The 26,706-nt window shown below is 41.7% G+C and overlaps 1 protein-coding gene across 1 annotated transcript in view; it reads left to right on the top strand.

Annotated features, from left to right (window-relative positions):
- The window catches only part of HECA (hdc homolog, cell cycle regulator), a 45,605-nt gene extending 20,549 nt beyond the window's left edge, over nucleotides 1–25,056 (top strand). Inside the window, exons 2-4 of the mRNA XM_010379525.2 lie at nucleotides 9,991–11,031; nucleotides 18,181–18,335; nucleotides 21,180–25,056. Of these exons, the coding sequence (XP_010377827.2) occupies nucleotides 9,991–11,031; nucleotides 18,181–18,335; nucleotides 21,180–21,344 (1,361 nt within the window). The 3' untranslated portion in view covers nucleotides 21,345–25,056. The remainder of the gene's footprint in view (nucleotides 1–9,990; nucleotides 11,032–18,180; nucleotides 18,336–21,179) is intronic.
- The last annotated feature ends 1,650 nt before the right edge of the window (nucleotides 25,057–26,706 follow it).

Genomic DNA, 26,706 nt, shown 5'->3' on the forward strand with positions numbered 1-26,706 from the left:
TTATTATTTTTTACATTCACCATTATAATTTATAATCTTTATTATAGCTTTTTCTTTTTTTTCTTTGACAGGGTCTGGCTCTGTTGTGCAGGCTGGGGTGTAGTTGCATGTTCTTGGCTCACTGCACCTTCTGCCTCCCAGGCTCAAGCAGTGCTTCCACCTCAGCCTCCTGAGTAGCTGGGACTACAGGCATGCGCCACCACACCAGGCTAATTTTTGTATTTTCTTTTTTTGATAGAAATGAGATCCCACCATGTTGCCCAGGCTGGTTTTGAACTCCTGGGCTGAAGTGACCTTCCTGCCTTGGCCTCTTAAAATGCTGGAATTATAGGCGTGAGCCATTGCGTCCAGCCTGTAGCTTTCAAAATATCACCTAAGTGTGCTAATACTGGTGCTGAAAAACATCCTGGAAATCAGTAACTTTGGAACAGAAATTAAATATGATAAAAGATACCAGGACATGACACGCTGTTAATTTATGAAATAAACTCAGAAGTATGAGAGTTAATGCTGATAGAATTAAAAAGTATGAGTAAAGCAGAAATACAGCACAATAACTGCACGTGTCTGTGTTCTGAGTGTGCATTCCCCATACTCTAGACTATGGAATAATCTGTTCTGAATTATGTAAGTTCTTCAGAACCACGTCCCATGAATAAAATGCAGTCATGCTTCATGAATCTCTGTTACCCATGCTAAGGAAAGATGGCTTAGGTTTAACCTATTGTTACAGGACAGGGGTCCTGATCCAGACCCCAAGAGAGGGTTCTTGGATCTCACACAAGAAAGAATTCAGGGTGAGTCCGCAGTGCAAAGTGAAAGCAAGTTTATTAAGAAAGTAAAGGAATAAAAGGGCTGCTGGTTGCCCACTTTATGGTTATTTCTTGATGATATGCTGAACAAGAGGTGGATTATTCATGCCTCCCCTTTTTAGACTATATAGGGTAACTTCCTTGTGTTGCCATGACATTTGTAAACTGTCATGGTGCTGGTGAGAGTATAGCAGTGAGAATGACCAGAGGTCACTCTCGTCGCTATTTTGGGTTTGGTGGGTTTTGACCAGCTCCTTTACTGCTATCTGTTTCTGTTAGCAAGGTCTTTATAATATGTATTTTGTGCCGACCTCCTGTCTCATCATGTGACTTAGAATGCCTTAACCATCTGGGAATGCAGCCCAGTAGGTTTCAGCTTCATTTTACCCAGCTCATTTTTAAGGTAGAGCTGCTCTGGTTCACACGCCTCTTGACAATATAACAAGAGTACTTATTTGTCTGACACTGGGAAGAACATCTTCACGGGGTTAGAAGAAGATAATTTTGAAGATCTCTTTTTCCTTCTATTTCTTTGAAACTAGTCAGTAAATATTGAGTGAATTACTTTATGCATGCTGTACTGCTTTGTTGTGAAGAAGCACTCTACTTCTTGACCCTCATAAGCCTAAAGCACACATAGAAAGTCATGATTGACAAAAGTGTAAGTTGGGAGAGCATGCAAGTGGCAACATTTGGCCCAAGAGTAATATAGAGGGCTGCAGAGAGCAGGATGGTACTTTCCCAGCTAAGAGAGGCTGGCACCTCCCTGGGCTTGGGAAGATGTGGAAGGGATTTGGGATTGGGACAGGATTGAGGTGAAGCACAGGTGGAGGAAGGTGTGTGCCTGCATGTAGCAAAAGGGGGCAAATGAGAAGGGGTGAATATACTGAAGTGCTCAACTCCTGGTAGACTTAGCCAGCCTTGCACTTAACGTGGAGAAAGGAGGATGGATGGCCACTTCCTGGTTGTGACTTTGCTCTGAACTTGTTCAAAATCCCTTGATTTTTATGACAAGTAATATAAAGTGATATGGTGTTTATTAACAATTGCTTATAGTTACACAGTGCTTGGCCAGGTGCAGTGGCTCACACCTGTGATCCCAGCACTTTGGGAGGCTAAGGCAGGAAGATCACTTAAGCCCAGGAGTTCAAGACCAGCCTGGGTAACAGAGTGAGACCCCCATCTCTACGAAATTTTTTTTATAAAAATCGACTGGGGCTGGGCACGGTGGCTCACGCCTGTAATCCCAGCATTTTGGGAGGCTGAGGCGGGTGGATCATGAGGTCAGGAGATCGAGACCATCTTGGCAAACACAGTGAAACACCGTCTCTACTAAAAAATACAAAGAATTAGCTGGGCGTGGTGGTGGGTGCCTGTAGTCCCAGCTACTTGGGAGGCTGAGGCAAGAGAATGGTGTGAACTCGGGAGGTGGAGCTTGCAGTGAGCGGAGATCACGCCACTGCACTGCAGCCTGGGCAACACAGCAAGACTCCATCTCAAAAAAAAAAAAAAAAATCAGCTGGGAGTGGTGGTGTGCACCTGTAGTCCCAGTACCTGTAGTCCCATGCTGAGGTGGGAGGATGGCTTGAGCCTGGCAGGTTGAAGCTGCAGTAAGCCATGACCATGCCACTGCACTCCAGTGTGAGCAACAGAGCAAGACCCTGTCTCAAAAAAAAAAAAAAAAAAAAATTTGTGCGTACGTGCCAAGCACTGTTCTAACTACTTTAATAACTTTTTTATTCCTCATGGCAACCCTTTAGGGTTAGTTATTAGGGTATTAATATTATTATTTCTGGACCAGGCACGGTGGCCCATGCCTACTATAATCCCAGCACTTTGGGAGGCCAAGGTGGGCAGGTCGGGAGTTCAAGACCAGCCTGACCAACATGGAGAAGCCCTGTCTCTACTAAACATAGAAAATTAGCCAGGCATGGTGGCACATACCTGTAATCCCAGCTACTTAGGAGGCTGAGGCAGGAGAATTGCTTGAACCTGGGAGGCGGAGGTTGCGGTGAGCCAAGATAGCACCATTGCACTCCAGCCTGGGCAACAAGAGCGAAAATCCATCTCAGAAAAAAAAAATTGAAAAAAAAATTATTTCTGCCATTTTACAGGATTTTACAGGTAAGGAAACAGAGGCACAGGGAAGTTAGGTGATTTGCCAAAGGTCTTTAATAAGTTGCAGAGCTGAGTCACATCCAGGCAGGCTGGCTCTATGTCATATCCCATAGTCGGGAGTCTGGAAGCTGGAGATGGAGGACACTGGTCAGAAATTCATACCCTAAGAGGACCATGCTCTCTGCAAACAAGGGGATTTGTTTCCACATAAGAGGAATAATCAGCGGTCTAATAAAACAGTTTTGAAACCTTACATTTGTAATAACCAGTTCACTTTTACACAGCTAGTATCCCATGGAACCAGGACTTACACATACATGTCCTTTTTTTTCTCGTTTAAAAAAAAAAAAAGGTACCTGGGTGATGTTAGTTTGAGGAAGTGAGGGTGAGGGCCAAGCTCTGTCCTGACAGAGAAGGCCTGGACTGAGTCTGGGAGACCTGGCTGGAGCTCTGTAGCTGCTTCCCCAGCAGCTGGGTTGGTTCTCCCCATGGATTCACCCTCTCTCTAGCACTATGGTCACAACCAGAGGACTAAGTCTGGTTGGGTCAGTCTTTCCTTCGTCAGAAGATTTATTAAACACTTATTTACACAGTGGTGGGTTTACATGGATGAATGTGACTAAGTCGTCCCTACTTTAGATTTTGCCTGGAAAGCCTCGTATGACTTAAGAAGACCCTCCTTACCTTCGTTCCACCCAACTCCCCACCTGCTTATGATGCAACTATTTTAAGGAGGATAAAAATATTTAACTCACAGTTAAAAAGCTGAAAATAGCAATGTCCTGTTTATGGGGCTCCTCAGTGAGTGAGGTTGTCAGGGGATTTGGGCTCATTGGGCAATCAGTGTGATCCTCCTCTTTCAATAAGTGGGGAGCACAGAGTTCTGAAGTGCTGAGGGCAGGATGCAGGGTAAGAAAGCTGGAGAGACAAGATAGTCTTGGCCCAGGTGACTTCAGCCTAGCTACTCTGTTGTCCAGACTTGAACTCTTGAGATTTTTGCCCAGAATCACATGAACCCTGTTTATTTTAACTTGAACAGGAGAAACAAGCTGGGTACTGAATACTTGATGATGAACCTAAAATACAGGCCTTAGAAGGTTTATATACTTTTTAAAAACAATGCCAGCTCTGTGTAAAGGAGCATTTTTCTGTTTTGCTTGTTAGGTTATCACAGTTTAGATTAATGCCCCAAGGGAAGTTGGTAGCACAAGTGTGTGATACCCTTCTCCCATCTCTCCTGTTGAAGATTTAGTTGTATCAGATCAATCTATATTCCATTCATGCCTTTGTGGGACTGCTATTCTCTTTTTTTCTTTGGAGACATTTCGCTCTCTTGCCCAGGCTCACTGCAGCCTCAATTTCCTGGACTCGCTTGATCCTTCCGCCTCAGCCTCCTGAGTAGCTGGGACTATAGGCACATGCCACTGAGCCCAACTAATTTTTAAAAATTTTTGTGGAGATGGGGTCTCACTATGTTGTCCAGGCTGTTCTGTAACTCCTGGCCTCGAGATTCTCTGGCCTCAGCCTCCCAAGTGCTGGAATTATAGGCATGAGCCACTGTGCCTGGCCATACTTACTTATTTTCTAAACACCTACTGTGTGGCATGTTTAAAACATTAGAAAAAGTAGAAAACATTGGAGCAGTTTGCATTTATCCGGGGAGTGAAATACACCAGTATAAAATTATGGTAGAAGTAGCATATAAGTAAACATTTTTATAGAACTTTATAAAGTATTTCCATGTACATGAGCTGAAAAGGGCAAGCATTTTATCCCCACTTTACAGATGAGGAAACAAAACTGCTCAATGTCAAACAACTAATCAGGAGCAGACCTGGCACCAAACACCTCTGTTCTGTTATTTCCTGCTGCTTTTCCAGTTTGGACTGTGTGTGTGTGTGTGTGTGTGTGTGTGTGTGTGTGTGTGTGTGTGTGTGTGTGTGTGTGTGTTGTGTGTGTTGGGGGGGCGGGGGGGGGCAGTGCTAATGAGGGAGGAAAGTATGTTTGAACCGACCTTGAAGGAAATACTGTCCGAGTTTAGAGGCCAACACACCTCGGCAAAAGCATTGTCAGATGTCCTCTGACTATTCCCGAGGCCCACCCTGTTACCCCATTTTGCCTGTCTCCCCGGGAGCCTCACCCTGCTGGTGTGTAATAGGGTGAGGTGTCTGTTGTGCATATTGCTGGGCATGTTTAACATGCTCTTGGCCTTGTATTTATTTTTGAAGCCTACCCGCAAGGCCACATCAAAGTGGCTGACTGTAAACAAGCAGGGCTGGCAAGTTGGAGTGGGGGCTCTTTATACAAGGAAGAGGCTTGCTGGTTAGGAAACAGTGGAGCATGGCTGTGAATATGACAAATACTGTAAAAGGGACAGGGACGGGCACAGCTGTGGTACCTCGTCTGTGTTCCATGCATGCACTTCTGTTAGACCATTAGGGCTCTTAGCTCAAGACCTGACATGTAGGAAGTGCTCAGTATTGGTTAAATGATATATTTGCTGCTTTTTGAAAAGATACAGAATTTTTCCTCTCTTAATACACCTTTCTTTAATGTGAAAATACTTTTCAAAGAAATATCAAGTCAGTCTCAGCATTTACACTTGGAATATTGTGAATGCAAATGTTAGTTAGATCTTCCTTTGACCTAATTTGATTTTATTGGTCTTGGATTAGTAATATTTGGTTATTGTGGTTACATTTCAGTGACATTCACTTCAAGGCTCTTCATTTGAAGGATCAAGATTAAAAAAACTACACTTAATAATTGACCAATTAACATTTTAAAGGCCTCTAAAAGTCACAGCCCAGGTGACTGGTGAATTTACTCAGTTTCAACCACTCTTCTACTTCTTTTTGGTGTGCTTGAGTACAAACAGGTCTGTCTGTCTAGGATTACAGCTCTCTTTTTCCCTTCTGCTCCTCTTGTCATGTGCGGGTTTGGTGAGCCAGTGTCTTTAATGTGACTTCATTCAACACTGGAGTTGTACAAAGCCTGGGCCCAGTGGTGCCAGGAACACTAAGATGAGTAAAAGGCTTCCTTTCCTGAGTTGTCAGCTGGTGAGGATTATGAAGAGGGTCCCCACGATGAGGGACTCAAGTAAGATTGGGGCCAGACCATTGGGGAGGGGGGGGGAAGGGTTGGACTCAGGATAGGGGGCAATCCTGGTAAAATTGGTGTATAGAGAGGTGGGCCTTGAAGCACTAAGAGTGGAGAGGAAGTTTACTAGATGCCAGGTGCTTTCTCAGTACTTCATGTGTATAGTTTTTTTCATTTCATTCTTCTGAACCATTGAAGGTACATTCTGTTGTTTTCTATATTTTATACAGAGGAAACTGACACAAAGAGAAATAACTTGTCCAAGAGCATGCAGCTCATAAATGGTCCTGCCTGGATTCCAACACAGGCAGTCTGGTTGCGGAGTCTGAACTGTGAATTGCTGTCAGTGGCTGAATGGGATTTGGACAAATGAAGATTAAGGGGAAGCCACGGTGATCAAATATTAATACATAGAGGTAGACAAATTGGTTTAGGGCCATTTTACCAAGGCCCTGGAATCCCACACCTGAAGGGGATAATTGTAACATATGACAGAACTGATATTTGTACCGGCTTTATGGGTCCACATTGCCACCACCCACTGCTGATGGATTTGGTGGAATGTTGTGTCTGTGGTTCAGTGTGCAGGGATAAGGTTGGGAAGGTTGTTGAGTAGAGGAGTCACATGGTTTGTTCCCTCTCGTATGTCTTTAAGCTGTCCTGAGGTTTTGGCCTGCATTCCCTGAGCTCATGAACATGGTTAAGGCTCAGCCTCTGCTGTCTTCTGTCCCTGCCCATGCTCTTTCCCTGCCCTACAGTTACCATTTGGAAAGAGTTTCCTAGAGTCTCCCTGTTTCTGCCTTTTGACCTCACTGTCCACCTCTGCCTGCCCTCTATCATCCCTGAGGAGACAGTGCCCTGGCTCACTGCTTATTTTGGTTGGGACTTTTCAGGCTTATTGCATCCTGTGAGTTCTCAACCAGGGGTGATTTTGCCCCCTAGGGGATACCTGGCAGTGCCTGGAGACACTGAGTGGGGCTGGCTTTTGCGAGATGGACAGTGAGGTTGCTGCTAGGCATCTTACAGGATGGCTCCCACAACAGAGAATGATCCAGCCTAAATGTCTGTAGTGCAGAGGTGGAGAAGCACTGATGTTACCTGGTGCTCTGGGACATTTTGCAGTTCTCCATTCTTTATTTTTTTGAAAGGGAGTCTCACTGTGCCACTCAGGCTGGAGTGCAGTGGCGCAGTCTCGACTCACTACAACCTTCATCTCCCGATTCTGCCACCGCAGCCTCCTGAGTAGCTGGGATTACAGGTGTGTGCCACTACACCCAGCTAATTTTTGTATTTTTAGTAGAGATGGGATTTTACCATGTTGGCCAGGCTGGTATCGAGCTCCTGACCTCAGGTGATCCACCCGCCTCGGCTTCCCAAAGTGCTGGGATTACGGGTGTGAGCCACTGCGCTGTCCCCTGACTGCCTGGACGTAATTCTCTCCTGACTTGTTTTTCAGTAAATTCTGAGTTCATTTCTTACCAGTCTCTGCAGGGGAATCTTCTCCTCCAGCCTTGGTTCCAGTCCTTGCATCCCAGGATTCTTTTCCTGGCCTCTGGTCTATGCCCACTCCTCACATTTTTCCTGGGCATCTCATTAGTCCTAGGGATTTGACCTTCATCTGTGGGTGAGTGACTCCACATCTGTATTCACAGCTCTAGCTGTCTTGAACTCCAGTCAAATTCATGTCTTCTCCACCTCCGTGGTGCACAGGCACTTCCAAGTCGGTGGGTCTTAAATAGGGCAGCCCTAAGGCTTCTTCATCCTCCCTGCCCCGCTCCCACATTGCTGTCCATCAGCATTCTCTCTCTCTCTCTGCATCTTCTCATGCTGCTTCTGAAGCACAGGCACTCATCATTTCTCAACCTGCAGCACCCTCCCTCTGGCCTCCCTACTTCCAGTCCTGTGCCCCACTCTGCCACCGGGGAAGCTTTCTAGAGCAGAACTCTGAGGGTGGGAGTCTGACTTTAGCTTCTGTCATCTATACACATAATCTAAACTGCTTCATGACCAAGCCCAGTGGTTCCCAATTGGAAGAGTAGTATTGCCCCCCAAAGGGGCTCTTCGAAAGTGTTACGAACGTTGGGGGTATCATGATGGGGAAGGTGGGGTAGGTGGGCTACAGATACTGAGTGCTCAGGCCCAGTGATGCTTCCTGCAGCGTGCTGGACTGGGCCGTCCAGTGCATTACAGGAAGAGAATTGTCCAGATTACAGGAAGAGGGCACTTAATAATAGTGCCCTCATTAAGAAGTGGTGATGTAGTTTTTAGCTTCTGCCTAGAGGATTAGGAGAGAAATGCTGAGCACTGGTCCTGGAGAGTACTTACTTTGGGGATCAGGAGGCAAAAGAACTTCATGGTATAAAACACTACGGAAATGCAAGCCAAGAGTGTAAGGGAGTGATGAATTGTATTGAAAATTGTAGAAATGCCAAGACACAAGTGGGAAAGCCTGTTAGTTGTGTGACTCCCTGAAGCACCCTTCTCATCCTGGCCTGTAAGCCGCACCAGCCCCTGCTCATACAACCGGCAGCCACTCTTTTGGGCCTGTGGCAACAGGTATGCTTCCTTGGTCCTGCACTATGAGACTCTCAGTCTCTCTGTTTGGCCCCATATTTGGTGAGTTTTGCCATCTCTACCTTAGCCCCTTTCCACCTCTGGCCACCTCATTACACAGCTTCTTTTATAAATAAAAATATCCCAAGCTGTGTCACAGTCAGTTAACGACAAGAACAGCAGCAACTACATTAATAATCCTTTATGTGCCAGGTACTGTGCTAAACTCTATAAGCATTTCTTATTTAATCTTCAGAAAATCTCTATAAGGTAGCTACTATAATTATGCCCATTTAGGGTTGAGGAAATTGAAGATTAAACAGATGAAATAACCAGTTCACTTTTACACAGCTAGTGTCCCATGGAACTGGGACTTACACATGTATGTCCTTTTATTTCTCATTTTAAAAAAACAGATTTTAGTTTTTAGAGCAGATTTAAGTTCACAGAAAAACTGGAAGTATAGAGTGTTCCCATATACCTCCTGCCCTCCTCCAGCCTCCCCCTCTATGAACACAGAATGGTACATATGTTATAATCGATGCACCTACATTGACTCATCATTGTCACTTAATTTCATAATTGACATTAGGGTTCCCTTTAGGTGTTGTACATCCTATGGATTTTGACAGATGTATAATGACATGTATCTGCCATTATAGTATCAGGAATAGATTCACTGCCCTAAAAATCCTCTGTGTTTCACTTGCTCATCCCCCACCCCCTGTGGCAACCACTTGTTTTTTTTTTCACTGACTCTATCATGTCTTTTTGACATTTTAGAAATAAATTCTAAGTTCAGATGTTCAGTTATCATTGAATAGCTATAAGGAATCAGTGGAGTTCCCATATCCATGAATCATGTTTATTTCTTAAGAATTGGGTTAGTGGATTTTACTTTCTGTCTTCTGGGAACCGGCTTGGCTGTTTGCACCATGTGTGGGACATGTACTTAAGATAGAGTACAACCATGTTATTCCCACTTCCTGTCCTGATAGCTTTGGAAGAATTCTGGTTTTTTCCTTCACAGCCTGTCTTTGTAATTTTGTTTAAACCAACAAATTAGTTTGATCCAATATCCCTGACATTAGGTGTCAGACCACCTTAGACGAGAAATGGGCATGAGTTCATCTATGTTTCAGCATCTTTCTGGTATTCAGGACAGCCTAAAGGTCGGGATGAAGGGCTTTGAAGGCCCTTTTTAGAGATTCCACCGGACTGGTTGGTTAAGTAGCTTCATCATATTATTCCTTGGTTCACTGGAGTGATTCATCTTTAAAGGAACCCTGGAACTGCCTTTCATTATATTCATGTATTAGAAAAACTTTACACCAAACTGTTGCAAGTACAGGTTGAGTATCCCTAATCCAAAAACCTGAAATCTGTTCTCTCTCTATTTCTCCCCCAGAAGCCCCATGTGCCACTCCCTTGATCTGCAGCTTCGGGAGGCCGGTGGACCTGGAGAAGGACGACTACCAGAAGGTGGTGTGCAACAACGAGCACTGCCCCTGCAGCACCTGGATGCACCTGCAGTGCTTCTACGAGTGGGAGAGCAGCATCCTCGTCCAGTTCAACTGCATCGGCCGTGCGCGCAGCTGGAACGAGAAGCAGTGCCGCCAGAACATGTGGACAAAGAAGGGCTACGACCTGGCCTTCCGCTTCTGCTCCTGCCGCTGTGGCCAGGGCCACTTGAAGAAGGACACAGACTGGTACCAGGTGAAGCGGATGCAGGACGAGAAAAAGAAGAAGTCTGGCTCCGAGAAGAACACAGGGAGGCCCCCTGGTGAGGCGGCGGAGGAGGCAAAAAAGTGCAGGCCGCCAAATAAGCCCCAGAAAGGCCCGAGCCACGACCTCCCCCGCCGGCATTCCATGGACCGGCAGAACTCCCAGGAGAAGGCAGTGAGTGCCGCGGCCTACGGTGCCCGCTCCCCCGGTGGCTCCCCGGGTCAGTCCCCACCCACAGGCTACTCCATCCTCTCTCCCGCCCACTTCAGCGGCCCCCGCTCCTCCAGATACCTCGGGGAGTTCTTAAAGAACGCCATCCATCTGGAGCCTCACAAGAAGGCCATGGCCGGGGGCCATGTGTTCAGAAATGCCCACTTTGATTACAGCCCTGCGGGGTTGTCAGTTCACAGGGGGGGACACTTCGACACCCCCGTGCAGTTCCTTCGGCGGCTGGACCTCTCCGAGCTCCTCACTCACATCCCCAGGCATAAGCTGAACACTTTCCACGTGCGCATGGAAGACGATGCCCAAGTGGGCCAGGGGGAGGACTTGCGGAAGTTCATTCTGGCCGCGCTCAGTGCCAGCCACAGAAACGTAGTAAACTGTGCCCTGTGCCACCGGGCGCTCCCGGTGTTCGAACAATTCCCACTGGTGGATGGAACTCTGTTCCTAAGCCCGTCGAGACATGATGAGATCGAATATGATGTTCCTTGTCACCTTCAAGGTATAGGTGTTAATTCACCTTGCCTGCTTTCTGTTTGTTAAAAACCAAACAGCAAACAAGACGGATTGCTCTATTTTGGCTTAGTTTTCACCAATGTTGTTTCTTTGTTCTAGTCAGGTGCTAGGTAACATTTGAATATTTCAGCTTCACCCAGTGACGCGGTGAATTTTTACTCTGATGTCGCAGTACCAAGTACAGTTGTCCTAGTGGATAATTTTGTGTGTGTGTTCTGTAATTTGAAGAGAGGATTGCTGGCATGTGGTTTTGCATAATGGGGAAGGAAGTTAGTGGAGTTGTTGCATATTTGTCACTTACTGTAAACCTGTTTAATGGGTCCAACTAGCCGTGCATCCTCTTTGATCCTTGTAACAGTGAGGAAAAGCAGTGGTCAGAAAAGGGCCAAGGTGTTTTTAGATTAGTTGAATTAATTTTGAAGTTTATGAAAGATGAGACTGTCTTGATAGCAGCAAAAGGTAAACAGGATTATTGAAAGCTCAGGCATTAGCCTGGTGGTGGTGGTGGATGGAGGGAGGGGCGATGGGGAAGCTTATTATTCCTATGGATGACATGTAAGGACTTAGTACGTTTCAGCCATAAATTGAATAACATGAGGTTGGTTAGTATAAGAAATCTGTCAGTTCATGTACAACTACTGAACTTCCATAAAGGTGAGACACATCACATATAACATGTTTATACTTTAAATGTGTGCTAAAAAGCTTGTTGTAAAAATGATATATCCCCACCTGTCTCCTTCCCACCAACCCTGCTGTGTCAGTACCCAGACAAACATTTTCAAATCTTAGCTTATGCTTCAAGTTTTTAACATCATGATTGTAAATACTGCTGTCTTCATTCTCCAGTTTTACATATTATCTGTTTATTGACTGGCTTTGAAGGTGGATGACTGTGCATCCCCTCCTCCTTCCTCCCAGGATGAGATACCACAATTCTTGGTTAAATCCTTAATGTTTACTAACGTGAATATATATTTAATATTCAGCCAAGAAGTATGGGGTTTTTTCTTATTATATAGTACCGTATATTCTAGGACTCCTTTTGTTTTTATTAGGGTTAATTGATTATTTTCATTTGCATAGTTTTTTTTTTTTTTTAAATAACCTTGGCTAGTTCTCACTCTCCAGCAGCTTTACAAACCATCTTTCAAAAACATTTCCACATACCTGTCAGATTTTTTTGGAAAAAAAAATTTTGCCCCTGAAAATACCCCTCATGGAGACTCTTACCCTCCTGCTTCTACCTATCCTGGTGCACTCAGGACCTGATGTACCACATAGCTGTCCTTCTAGGAATGCCTTCATTTCTGTCCTATTTTTTAAAATCTTGTTTCCTAGATCTCAGTATTTTATTTTTTCTCAGTTTATTCTCTCAGCTTTTAGGAAACATCCCCCAGGAGCTTTTTGAGAAAGGGAATAGGTGATTTGAGACTTTGAACATCTGAGAATATCTTGATTTTATCTTCACTCTCCATTGCTATTTAGCTGGCTGTAGTCTTGTAAGTTATACATATTTTCCCCTCGGAATTTTGAAGACATTTCTTTACTGTCTCCCATCTTACAATGTCGTTATTTTGAGAGGTCTAATGTTACTCTTACTCCTGTCTTTGCCTCCATCTCCACCCCTCCATGAAGGTTTTAAGATTTTCTTCATATATCCCTAATGTTCTGAAATTTCACCATATGCTGGTCTTTTACATAGTTTTCTCTGTTTGTTGTGCTTTCTGCACTCTCTTGGCCCTTTGGCTCTATAAACTTACCATCTTCCATTTGGAGAAATTTGTTTTTGTATTATTTCTTCGGTAATTTCCTCTACCCTATTTTCACTTTTAAAAAATTCTGTGAAACTCTGTATTAATCAGAAATTAGACCCCTGAGATTATCTTTTGTTGGAGTGGAGAACTCCTTTATTTTATATATAATAAAGGATATATAATAAATGTATACATGGCCCTGTTCATCTCTTTTTTCTGCTTTATGGAAAATTTCCTTGACTTTTTATTTTGGTGTTTTTACGGAGTTTAAAATTTTCTGTTCTTACATTTTTAATTTCCAAGAGCTCCTTTTAATAGCATGCTCTTCTTGTTTCATGTATGTAATTTCCTGTGCTACTTTTCTGAGCAAGGAAAGGGAGCTGAAATTGCAGAGAGTAGTCTCTTTCATTTTGAGAATTGTAACTAACTTTACCCTATATCTTTTAGCATTTGTTATAAAGCAGAACATTCCAAAACTTAGTGGTTTAAAAGGATAATTTAATGACTTCTCACAATTCTGTGGGTGGATTGATTAGGACAGTTAGGTTGGCTTAGGGGGCCTCAGCCGGAATGGCTTGTCTTATGTTCCAGGTAGTTTCATCTTCCAATAGGCTAGCTTGGACTTTTTCACATGGTGCTCTCAGAATAGCATTCAAGAGATATGAGTGGAAGCTGCAGAGTCTGTCTCTAGAGGCTTAAGCTTGGAACTGAGTAACATCACTCTTGTCACATTTTGTTCATCAGCATAAGTCCTAAGTCTAGCCCAGGTTCAGATGATGCTGAAATACTCTGCTTTTTGATGGAAAGTGCTGCATAAAATTTATGGTTGGTTGTAATTTATTGCTCCCTATGATCTCCCTAAAACTCCCCAGTGCTTGTCCAGTTTCAGAGCTTAACCATTTACTATCCCTCAGTCTACTTTCTGACTTCATATAGTTTGATTCAGGGTTGAAATAACTTCATTGTTTCATGATGGAGTTTGTGTTTTTGTTTTTTTATCCTGTTTGGGGGTAATTTTAGAGGGAAGTGGATGGAAACACCTTTATTTCTCCATAGTAAAACTTGAAACATTTTTTATGAAGATGAATATGGGTACAGCATATATGAGAATAGTAGTGTTCTTTTTCTATCTGTGATGGACAAATTATTTTTATGTAATCCATTCATCAGTTGATCAAACTTACGGATTTCACACATTCTGGGTACTATCAGTTCTTGCTTGTCATCAATTTATAATCTTAGGATAAGATGCTTTTATAAAATGTAACTTACCAGGCTTCAAGTTCTAGTATCACATCTGGATATGATGTACATTAAGTATCCTTTAATTTCCAGAGGAAGGGACTACTTTGGCTTGGTTCATAAAAAGAGGCAGCATGAATGCTGATGTCAAAAGGTGGGCTGGATCTTGGTAAGCAGAGGGTCTACCCAGGTCAGGTGTTTGTTGATGAGGAGGGAGTGCCTGCAAGCAAAGGAAGGGTGGTTAAAAAGAAGAAGGGCAGGTTGTGATCAGGAGATAGGGAGAGAACTGGTTGGAGCCAAGGGTGTTCTAGAGTGGGAAAGGAGTAAGATAGGGAGAGAATAGATTGCAGAAGTACTTTCAAGCCATAATAAAGAGCTTTGCTATATGTTCTTTATGAATGTGAATGGACAGGTTTTCAATGTTTTTTTAAAGCAGGCAGTCACATGGAGGAAAGGGACAGGAAAGGGGTTTGAAAGCGGTGGGATCTACAGACAGAGTTGAGACTTTGTAGTCTAGATGCAAGGATATAAAAGAATGCTAAGGTGTGGACAGAATGGAAGGGAGGGGATATTGTCAAGAGGTTATTTTAAAGAAAAACTACAGCTTGTGAATTCAGAAACAAAATTCACATTGTTTCTAGACCAGATAAATGGTGGAAGAGTAGAGAAAGGAGATGGGTAGGTAAAGGTGGGGAAAGGGCCTGGTTTTGGGGGCAGAAGATGAGGTTCGTGAGTGTTGGGTTTGAAGGGATGCTGGGACTTTTGTGTGGAGATGTCTAGCAGACACGGTTAAAAATAAGCATTTGAGTTGAACACTGGGGAGTTTGTAACAGTGGCGGTTAAAATCCTAAGGGTAGAAGAGCTCTTGGATAGGAAGAAAAGAGAAAGAAAAGGAAGGAGGATATGATAAACCCATGACCAAATCTTGAGGGTACTTTGCAAGGAGCAGATGAAGAAAGGTAAAAATTAGGCCTGAGTACTTGTGTGTGTGTGTATACACATCAAAACAGACATACATAAATAGATAATGCACACATTAGATGTGCACCACAAAGATACTGAGAAGTTGAACATTTGATATAAAACCTGAAGATCAGGGTGTTTAATTATTACCAGAGAAGTCATCATTGCCACAAGTGAGCCCTTGACCACATGTCAGCATTTTTATTGCCACATCTTTGCGAAATCCATGCCATCTTATTTGTAGTAAGAAAATGTAAGTCATGTCTTTAATCACCAATTACTGACCATGCATTCTTCCATTTTCCTTTCCTTTCCTTTCCTTTCCTCTCCTCCCTTCCCCTCCCCTCCCCTCCCCTCCCCTGCCCTCCTCTCTTTTCCCTTCCCTTCCCTCTTCCCTCTTCCCTCTTCCCTCTTCCCTCTTCCCTCCTCTCTTCTCTCTCACTCTGTCACCCTGGCCGGAAAGCACCAGAGTGATCATAGCTACTGCAGCCTTGCACTGCTCAGCTCAAGCAGTGCTCCTGCCCAGCTTCTCCAGTAGCTAGGACTACAGGCTCAAGCCACCACACTTGGCTTATTTAATTTTTTTAAACTTTGTTGTTGTTGTTGTTGTTGTTGTTTTGTTTTGTGACGGAGTTTTGCTTTTGTTGCCCAGGCTGGAGTGCAATCCTGCGATCTCGGCTCACTGCAACCTCTGCCTCTGGGTTCAAGTGATTCTCCTGCCTCAGCCTCATGAGTAGCTGGGACTACAGGCGCCTGCCACCACGCCCAGCTAATTTTTTTGTATTTTTAGTAGAGATGGGGTTTCACCATGTTGGCCAGGCTGATCTAAACTCCTGACCTCTGGTGATCCACCCGCCTTGGCCTCCCAAAGTGCTGGGATTACAGGCATGAGTCACTGTGCCCAGCCTTAAACTTTTTTAAGAGATGGGGTCTCACTGTATTATTGCCCAAGCTGGTCTTGAACTCCTGGCCTCAAACGATCATCCCATTTCAGCCTCCCAAAGTGCATCTCTGTGGTCAGGACAATGTTTAGTAGAACTGAAACGTGTTTTTAAAAGCATTTTCAACTCCAATAGAACGGCCACACTACACTGCAGGCCACAGGATTGCATAGTGTGCAGGGCTGACACAATGCTGCAGTACTTGCTGTGTCCAGTGGCCTTCTCTGGATTATTACTCCCTCGCCCTGCCCTTTACCTCTCACTGCCTTCCCCGGACTCTGTCTCTGGACTTTGTTTGCTCTCTTTTCCTCTGAAGATAGGTTTTGTTTAGCTTTAATAATTTATTAAGATTGATCTAATTAAGAAGTTCTTATGGGGCTTCTTTACCACCTTGAACCACATGTGATTGTTCTCCAGAGAATCGGCTTTTTGTTTAAATTCACAAAGGGTTTAGAAATTCAAAATTCTGTGTGGTCAGGACAATGTTTAGTAGAATTGAAACAAATCTAGACTGAGTCCAGACCAAGTGTTCCTGTGAGTTTACCTGTAGGTTATGGATCCAAGAGACATGAATCAGTCTGGACTTGCTACTTAATTATCTCATGAACTTGGGCAAGCTGCTCAGCTTCTAAGCCTCACTTCCTACTCTCAGAAGTGGGAGCAACAGTAATGCCTATTTTGTAATGTTGCTGTTAGGGTTAAATGAAATGATTCACATGGAGCTGGTAGCATAGTACCATACCCTCGGTTAACTCTTAGTAAAAATTACTGTGTCTTCATCATTATGTTCATTGTTAGCAACACCTGACTTCTGTGTCTAAGGCTGCCCTTACCCTTCTTAGCTGTGACCTCTGTACCTGTGAATGTTTGGGAATTGCATTGAGTAAGCAGGATGGAGAGTGCAAATGAAGTTGTTTCCAGTGGCTCCTGGATCCTTGAATGGACTGCCTAACATGCCCCAACGCTAGAGTAGATGTGGCATGTGAGACCCTTTTATTTTCAATGCCATAGAGCAGAGGTGGGCGGCATTTCAAGAAGTTCTTGTCATCCTTCCCCTTTTGGGCATAAAGGCCCCCAAGGTTATGCTGTCTATGGCTGTTAACATGCCCAATCCATTTACCCAACATACATTTATAAAGTGCTTTCCACATCCCAGACATTGTGATAGTCACTGAGTCTACAAGGTTGAATAAGACATGGTCCTTGCACTGAAGGAGGAAGGGGGTCATGCAAGCAAATGCAAATGAAGGGCTCCCCTAAGTACTGTAGATGGAACATATATACCTTTCCATCGGGTAGGGAGCAGGTTGGTCCTTACTACTGAGTCCTGAAGACCCATAGTCTGACTGATGGCAGTGAACAGCACATTCTGAATATGAGGCCACTTAGGATTATGTGTTCTCCTGATGGTAGTTTTTTATGTGGGGAAGCACCCTGGGTCCCACACAGAGAGCAGAAATGTTGCTGTTATATGTTGCCTGGGCAGATTCTGGGCATTCTGACTCTTCCCTAATTATTTAAACTGTGATGCTTCCATATACACTAGGATGACATCTTTCCTTTATAAACATTAAGATGTTATCAAATAATGGAGGGGGGATCATGTTGTAACTTTTAAGAGCTCAGTGAATAGGACGTTGAACTTCTTTTTAAAAATTACAAGAAAGATACAATTCTGGTTCCTAAATTAGATGTGGTGATGGCTGAGCATTTTGAGAACAAGGATAGTTAACATGGTAATTTTGGTTGTGGTGTAATTCTGGGCTATCAGTCCCCAAGACAGACTTGATTTTTATGATGGGACTTGTCAGGGGGTGAGAGCTTGTGACAAGACCAATGTTATTGGTTAAGTCTCTATATGCTAAACATAAAGTTTTGAGCAGGAAGTCCTGCGTAAATACAGTACAGGCTGGTTTTGAGTATATGTGGCTTTTGTTACTTGAATTTGGATGGACCCATTATGTAAGTCCAGCAGCACCTTTTGGAAAAGCAAATTGAAGCCAAGTTTTTAATATGCTTGAACTTAAAATACATGTTTTATTGACAATAACTAGTAGTTCATCATTATCCTGAAAGGACAGCTTGTGTACTAAATATTGATTTTTCTTTTTATATTTATCCAAAAGATAAAATCTTTGCTTATAATTGGTAGATGAAACATTTTTTATCCCCTTGGAGATGAAACGTGATTTCCATGATGGCCACTCAGAGCCTTGTGTCTTCTGTGCACAGGGAGACTCATGCACCTGTATGCGGTGTGCGTGGACTGCCTGGAAGGGGTTCACAAGATCATCTGCATCAAGTGTAAGTCACGGTGGGATGGCAGCTGGCACCAGCTGGGCACTATGTACACCTACGACATCCTGGCTGCCTCTCCATGTTGTCAGGTAGGTATTGAACACACTGAGGGAGCAGTGGGTGATACTAGGCTTCTGTCCCCAAGTGAATGTAGGGAAGATGCTTCTGGCAATAAAGAAGAAATTCAGTCTAGCAATGATGGCTGAGTTACTACTTGTAATGTAGTCATTTAGTGGAATACTATGCGGTCATTAAAAGGGATAGTATAGAATAATATATAATTATGTGGGAAGCATTTCCAGTATATTAGGTCAAAAGAACAGGTTATAAAATGGCATAATAATATGCTTGCATTTGTAAGTAAGTGAGCATGAAAAGGGAATTGCTAACCTGTTACCAGATGGTCTCAGAGGTAGGAGGCTGAAAGATGCCTTTAGTTCTCTTTTTCCTTGAGTATATTTTCTAAGATTCTGTATGATTAGCTTATACTAAATTTATAATAGAAAAAAAGTTACTTAAAAGGAAGAAAGTCACTTTCTTAAATGGAAAGATGCCTTTAGTTCTCTTTTTCCTTGAGTATATTTTCTAAGATTCTGTATGATTAGCTTATACTAAATTTATAATAGAAAAAAAGTTACTTAAAAGGAAGAAAGACAGGATTTTACTGTCTTTACTTAAATAGACAGGATTTTCTTGTTGTTTTCTTTCTGTGGGATAGTACAGTTATCTAGGAATTGCCTGTCTTGTAAGGTGTTTGAGGTTGTAATCCTTAAAGCACTACTAAAAGGAGGCATTGTCTCATGCTATGAGAACATCTGAAATTTACCTGTCATCAGAAAAAGAGGGAGGTATTCACATGTGAAAACACAAATAACCTATGGAATCACAGGAGACAAAATCCTTGGAAATATCTTGCTTTATTTCCAAGTGCTTGGGGAAGAAAATAGCTTGTTATATAATTCCTTGATACTGTTATGGGCAGGAGAGAAATTTTTCTTTGCTCTAAAGTGTTCCAGCCTGGGTTTGTAGTGCAAATAGCTGATACATACTTTATTAGTTACTGTATAGTTTTATGTCTTTAGCATTATGGCTTGATTTTTGTAAAGAGAGTATCTTTACTGTTATCAGTAGTTATTCACTATAGCATTTTATGATAGTTATTATGCCTTAATGCCAGCTCGTGAGAAACCAGAGGAAGTAGCTCCCCTCTGCACACACAGCGTGGAGGATTATCTTTTAAATTAAAGAAATAAGGAAGTGATAGGCCGGGCGTGGTGGCTCAAGCCTGTAATCCCAGCACTTTGGGAGGCCGAGACGGGCGGATCACGAGGTCAGGAGATCGAGACCATCCTGGCTAACACGGGGAAACCCCGTCTCTACTAAAAAAAAAAATACAAAAATCTAGCCGGGCGAGGTGGTCGGGCGCCTGTAGTCCCAGCTACTCCGGAGGCTGAGGCAGGAGAATGGCGGGAACCCGGGAGGCGGAGCTTGCAGTGAGCTGAGATCCGGCCACTGCACTCCAGCCCCGGCGATAGAGCGAGACTCCGTCTCAAAAAAAAAAAAAAAAGAAATAAGGAAGCGAAAGAACGTTTGAACCTGTTAACTCAGAAGATTAGCACTAGAAAGGACCTGGGATCTAGACCAACCTCCTTATTTCCTCATACAGTGGAGGCCTACAAACTTGGGATATTTTACCCAGGTCTACATACATTGTGTCACAGCCATGACTGCACCGTGTGACTCCTGTTCTGGTGTTCTTTCTGATACACCATTGAAAGGCAATGAGATTATTTCCATGTCTTTAGGAAGGAAAACAGAATAGCATCCTGCCACACCCAGCCTCTTGGTATTCACCATGCACTGTATTTCTTCCTTAAAACAATTGAAGCCCAGACCTTTCTTTTCTGGCACCCTACTGAAATGGAAAATATGTTCGATTACTATTAATTTAAAAAAATCTGTGAGGATACAAGTGTTAGACGCTGCTAATGAATCAAGAGAAGTCTTCAATAAGATGTAGCCAAAAATAAGCAATAATTGATTCTTAGAAAGGCATAACAGGGTGAAGACAGGTTTGCTCAGAATCACACTTTTAATCAGAGAGATTACATAGTTAAAAGAGTGTTTATCTCAGGTTACAGAAAAGTAGTTCCTGCAGTGGTTGAGGATCAGCAGGCTGCTTTGGTTCACTCTAGCCTTGCTGCTTTCTAAGTGTGGTCTTGGGCATGGTGCTTTATCACATGTGCCTCAGTTGCATTATCTAAAAGTCAGCTAATACTACCTACCTCCCAGGAGTATTTTGAGAACAAGTTGAGATTATACTTTTTAAGTACATTTTTAAAATGAGTCTAAATTTAGTCTGTTTTATTTCTAATTTCTGATTATTCACTTAAGTCTTGGACCCATTGCTGAAAGGTTCCAGGACTGTGCTGTTACGGAGAGGCTAGGCATGAGTGAAGATGCAGGGTGCTGGGAACTCCAGAAGCCTCAGACCAGCACCGCACTTCCTGGATTGCTAATTTTACTTGAGTATCTTGGGAAATTTTATTTTTACATCAAAGAAAATGCAAGTTTTATATAGAGTAGAATGAAAAATGAAATCTCAAAGAATTTCGTGGAGGTTTGGGTGAGGGAAGTCAGCTTCAGCCACTGTCTTAAAATCCAGGGGGAGGGGTTTCTGACTGTTAGGGAACTTCAGTTAGGCAGTACTAGTTTAGAATTTTCTTCTCATAAGTAGGTGAAACAACTAGCAGAGCTGCATATCAGGAGAGAAGTTGGGAGTCTTTCAGGCATACCCTGTTTCCCTGTTTTTGGTAATAATAGGGATCCTTTACGAACCCCTTGGTCAGTTTCCCAGCATTTTGGTTTGGATGGCTTTGACAAGTGTTGGGTAGCGGAGGGGTGTTGTGGCTGATGGTGTCTGTTTCCCCCAGGCCCGCCTGAACTGTAAGCACTGTGGGAAGCCGGTGATCGACGTGAGGATCGGAATGCAGTACTTCTCAGAATATAGCAACGTCCAGCAGTGTCCACACTGTGGGAACCTGGACTACCACTTCGTGAAGCCATTTTCCTCCTTCAAAGTTCTTGAAGCTTATTGATGAAAGCTTTGCTTTAGTAATAGCTATTTTATTGATATTATTACTTTATTACATATCTTTTATAGGGAAACATTCTGTGACATTAATTTCTTTTCTAATTTAAAGGAGAGTTACTTTGTTGTATGTGTGCCACTGAAATAGGGGCTGCCCTTGCCCTGATTTGATTCCCGAGTGTTAGTCTGTGGTTTTGACCAGAGCCCAGATGGGTAATCCTGTGCATTTGGGTCGGGGTTCACTCTTACCAAGAGTCTTTGATGCAGCTTTAAGATGGTGGGGAGGATGGGGTGAATTTAGGAAAGGAATTTATGGTTATAAACTAAGAGCTTGATAGGGGTTGGAAGGAAACTCTTACTAAAATGTTAACTTTCTAAAAACCTTCTTTTAGATCTTCCTTGGGCCTTTGGAAAAACATGTGACAAGTGAATGTAAGTCTGTGCCTGGAGAGCTAATAGTGCATTAGTCTATCTCAGCCTAGTGTTCTGCAGCACACATGGGCAGGCAGTTTACTCACACTGACAGGTGATCTGAAAGTGGCACAAGTGCTGTTTCTATCGCTATTGTAATTTGCCAATTCATTTTTCATGCTGAAAATAATATCCAAATTGTAAGACATATGAAAGGATACTAGTGTTGCAAATTATGTTTAGGTAAACTGACCTGTAACAGAATATGTGAAATGAATTTGGAAATAATGCAAGAAGGCAGAACTCAAATCATTTGAATTGTGTCTTTGAAGTTGGTAGAATAGCTCTTAAGGAGAACCCATGAATAACATGATTTGGGCAGTGATGATTTATTACAGGTTGCACTGTTGAAGTGTCATTTGGTATCATATTCTTCTCACAGGTAAATCAGCCACAGAATCTAACTGGTGAGCTTCAGAACCAATAATTGCCACACTTATTGTCCTCAAAATTACTTATGGCCATGTTTAACCCATTCAATTCTGAGTTTCCAAAATCAAAGATTTGACCTTAAAAGGAAGGGGAAAAAAAGTATGAAAAGATGATGAAGAAAATAATTTTACTATTTCTTTTTTAAGTATGTTTTGGAAAATCAATGATTGTAATGCATAGCAGTACGTTTGAAAAATAGACCATTCTAAAAAGCCCATGATACCTTACTGTTGATGAAAAAAGATGATCATATATATAGAACTTGATTAGTCAGAGCATTGGGCATTCCAAAATACAGCCTTTGGTTCAGTAGATTTTAATGCTTTAAATAGACTGAGATCCCATACCCTTATAGAATTGGAATATGATTTCTCAAAAGTTAATTTCATAATTTCATGTATGATGTGCATATATGCTAAAAATGTTGAAAATCATTTTATGAAGAGCCAAATTTGGGGTTGATGTGAACATTTTATATTATTCATTTGGTTTATACTTTTTTTTTTTCCTATGTGTTTTTTCTTTTCAGAAGTATTTAGGCAATACTGCAAGTGAGTTTCAGTTCTTTTTTTCTTTTTTCCTTTTTTGAGATGGAGTCTCGGTCTGTCACCCAGGCTGGAGTGTGGTAGTGCGATCTCGGCTCACTGCAACCTCTGCCTCCCAGGTTCAAGCAGTTCTCCTGCCTCAGCCTCCCGAGTAGCTGGGACTACAGGCTCATGCCACCACCCTTGGCTAATTTTTTGTATTTTTAGTAGAGAGAGGGTTTCACCATGTTAGCTAGGATGGTCTAGATCTCCTAACCTTGTGGGCCACCCGCCTCGGCCTCCCAAAGTGCTGGGATTACAGGTGTGAGCCACTGCGCCTGGCCGAGTTTCAGTTCTGTATGAAGTATTTGATGTTGTGTTTGAAACAATGCAGCATTAAAGAACCAATGTTATTGACTAATAGTTTTTATCTTTCAGTTTGGATGATTTGGTTTGCTGCATCTAGGTTAGTGTTTGATCATCTGAAAAAACTTTTCAGTGGGAAGAAATGCATAAAATGCCTATAAGAGGTAGAAAGTCATTGAACTGACAGTGTTTGATGCAACTAAAGGAGGAGGATTGTAAGACATAGCTTTCTGCAAACTTGTCTTTAATGCACAAAGCTGTAGTGGTGAATTAACTATTTCCTTATTGATTCTCTCATGTACCCAGATGCAAAAAGTGCTAAGTTTCTCTTGTCCTCGTAATACCATTTGGATTTTATTTCTGAATTTAAATAGTAAAATATTGATGATGCTGATCTTTAACCCACCTAAAATTTTATAGTGAAACCTGCTTTATGTTGTTTTTCTGAAGCTTACAATTGACCTATACATTGCATTCAGCAAGCTCCTGAATTTAGAACTACTGTCAGTGTAGTGTATGCTGTGTTCCATGTTGCCTTTTTAGATGGTTTTCTACCCCCTGAACAATAAATAGGATGAGGTTTTACTGTAATTGGATAAAGTTTACTCTTGGACATTATTTCAATGCTAAATTAAGGATTCTATGGATGTCTTCAGTTACTTATAGAGAAAATAATGAGGGCATGAAGCATATCTGAGAATATCTTTCGCCTTTAAGGTGATTCATTCTTGTCTAGAGGGAAAATTTGGTTGATTTGGGAATAAAATATAATCGAGTATTCAACACCATGAAGATAAATCTTATTTTGGAAATCTACTGACCTTAATACCCCAAGCTTGCCCTGAATACTTTGATTGGAATTGGAATATATCAAAAAAGGTTATTATTTTTGTTGTAGTTAGGATACTAAAAGAATATTAGTTACCCAAGAGATCCAATTTCTGTTTTTCTGATGAATAGTGTTCAGTAAAATGAAGCAGTCTTAAGAGTGACTAATAATTTCAAAGTGTTTTTTCGTCTACTCTTAATATTTTTTAATTATTTATTTTTAAGAGTTTTATACCTTGAACAAATACAGTGATCTGCTTTAGTGTAGTGAGAGTACAATTTCTGATTGATTGTTTTCTCTTCAGGCCATCTCACCTCTTCATTCTCTTGTTACATTGAAGCAGTTGATATAATGGGTTTATACTTTAAAAGAGATATGGTGCCATGAAGTTGGGGAGTTGGGTGAATTTTCCTATTCTAGTTACAGAGGAGCTTTCCTCAAATGCCCTTTAACTTCTAGGTTTTGTGAAAGAAGTTCATTTTCTGAGTAAAAGTTATTTTCATATATGTTGGGGGAAAATTAACTCATCAAAAAAGAATCTTATTAGGTATTTGAACTCTGAAACTAACAGATAAGACTTATATGTACCTTATTAGAGCACCAAAACTAATTTGCTAAAATCTTTTGTTTAGTCCTGCAAGACTGATGCTTAATACACAGTCTCTTCTCCTGTGTCTAGGTCAAGAACTCCAGTTTGCTTTTCTGTTTTGTATCCTGGTAGCAGCTGTTGAGTAACTTTCATTGGAGATTGGGAAGGAAGTGAGGAAAAAGTGTTCTTATTTAGTGTTTTATTTCCCATAATAGGATGCTGCCTAACCCAGTTCATCTTTATGTCCTGTTCACTAAATATTCCAGGTAATTGAAAGAAAATAAAATGGATGGGCTCCATTAAAACCGGCTCAAAAATAAATTCTTGTCAGTAAAGATTTCTTGTCAAGATGTCTTGGATTGCACTTTTGTTGAGGAAAGACAGTGTAAATAGTTAAAGAATGTTGATAAAATTGAAACATTTGGTTGTGGAATTGTGTGTGGTTTTAGAGGGTTTCTGTTTGTGAAATGTATGTATTAAAAATAATAAAATTCCAGAAACTAACATTGTACTCTGTCTTTAGTTTGTCACTTTATTTTTCATTGGGATTTTTGAGCAGTGGGATTGTCTGGTCAGAAAAGATGAAGAGAAAGCTTTCTGAGTTTTTGATCACTATTCAGATAACCGTTTCAAAGTCACTCCTACAGCTAATAAAAACTACCAACTTTTTATGTTGCTTACAAGTCATGTATCACATGTAAACTCACTTTGCAATAAAAGCTTTCTGTATGACAAAGTTGATTCTATGTGAATAGTCCAAAATTGTTGTTCTGGTTTTAGGGAATTCTATTGGATAGATGGTATAGTGTTAAAGATTAGATATACCCCAAGATCAACCACCCATAGCCACATAGCCAAAACTTAAGTCATCCTGATTTCCCTGAAATGCTAGTTCTAATCAAACAAAACAAAATGCAAGGCCTTGTCGGCATGATTTGGTAAAATCAAACTAGCTACAGTAGTCCCCCCTTATCTGCCATTTTCTTTCTGCAGTTTCAGTAACCCATGGTCAACCTTAATGGAAAATTCCAGAAACAATTCACATGGTTTAAATTGTGCACCATTCTGAGTAGCATCATGAAATCTGAAGTCCTGTGCCTCCCTGTCCAGCAGGCAAATCATCCCTTTGTCCAGTGGATCCTTGCTGTAGCTGTCCCATGCCTATTAGTCACTTCAGAGGCTGCTAGATGAGTCCCGGTATTGCAGTGCTTGTATTCAGGTCACCTTTATTTTACCTAAAAATGACCCCAAAGTGCAAGAGTAATGCTGGTGTACTCATAAACTTATTCTGTGTTATTACTGGTCATTGTTAATCTTTTACTGTGCTTAATTTATGAACTTTATCATAGGTATGAATGTATAGGAAAGGTCTTAGAAAGGATCCCCTAAGGATAAGGGTGTGCCTACTGTGTAGACAAATCGACAACTGGTCTGCTTTTCTTATAAAGAATGTTAACATGTAATAGCCAGTTATAAAAGAGGGTGAAGATACTTTCTCCATTATGTTTTATAAATGGTGCTGTAACTGCTGTGCACAGACTTCTAACCATTTTGGTTTGAGGTCTCCAAGTTTGCCAACTGTTCTTTTGTATGCACAATAAACATACAGTTTTAAAATTTGATCTGATTTTATTTTTGACAATAGATTATTCTACAGATGTTTTTGTTTCCTAGGTCTGTAACAATTTTCATAATGAAAAGACTTGATCGTATGCTTCTTCATTATAAGCAAAGAGAAAACAGTCATTGAACGTCTTGCTGACTTCATATACTGTGATCAAGAATGGTTTATCCTTAAATCTCCTTGTCTCTTCAATTCAAATGTCGTTCTTGACCAACGGATTGAAATCCACAAACATTAGAACACAAGATAAGTTGGGGAAACCTGGGTAAAGAAAGTCTTGAGTCTGCCAGTGGATTCAAAGCCTGTATTGCTACTTACTAATGCAAATGTCTGAGGCATAAATTTTATTTTATTTAAAGCCTTATAAAAGACTTGGGATATGATTTCTACTGATGTAATTTATGGTCAGCAAAATTCCTTTGAAATTTTAAGGAAAGTACAGTTCTTACTGCAGAAGGAAAAAAGTTGCAGAGAAGAATGAAGTTAAATGGTGGTTGGTAAGCATTAAGTTTAATGGAAGAAAATTCTTATTTC

The sequence above is a fragment of the Rhinopithecus roxellana genome, chromosome 4, assembly GCF_007565055.1.
Source record: "Rhinopithecus roxellana isolate Shanxi Qingling chromosome 4, ASM756505v1, whole genome shotgun sequence".
In the NCBI taxonomy this organism is placed as follows: domain Eukaryota; kingdom Metazoa; phylum Chordata; class Mammalia; order Primates; family Cercopithecidae; genus Rhinopithecus; species Rhinopithecus roxellana.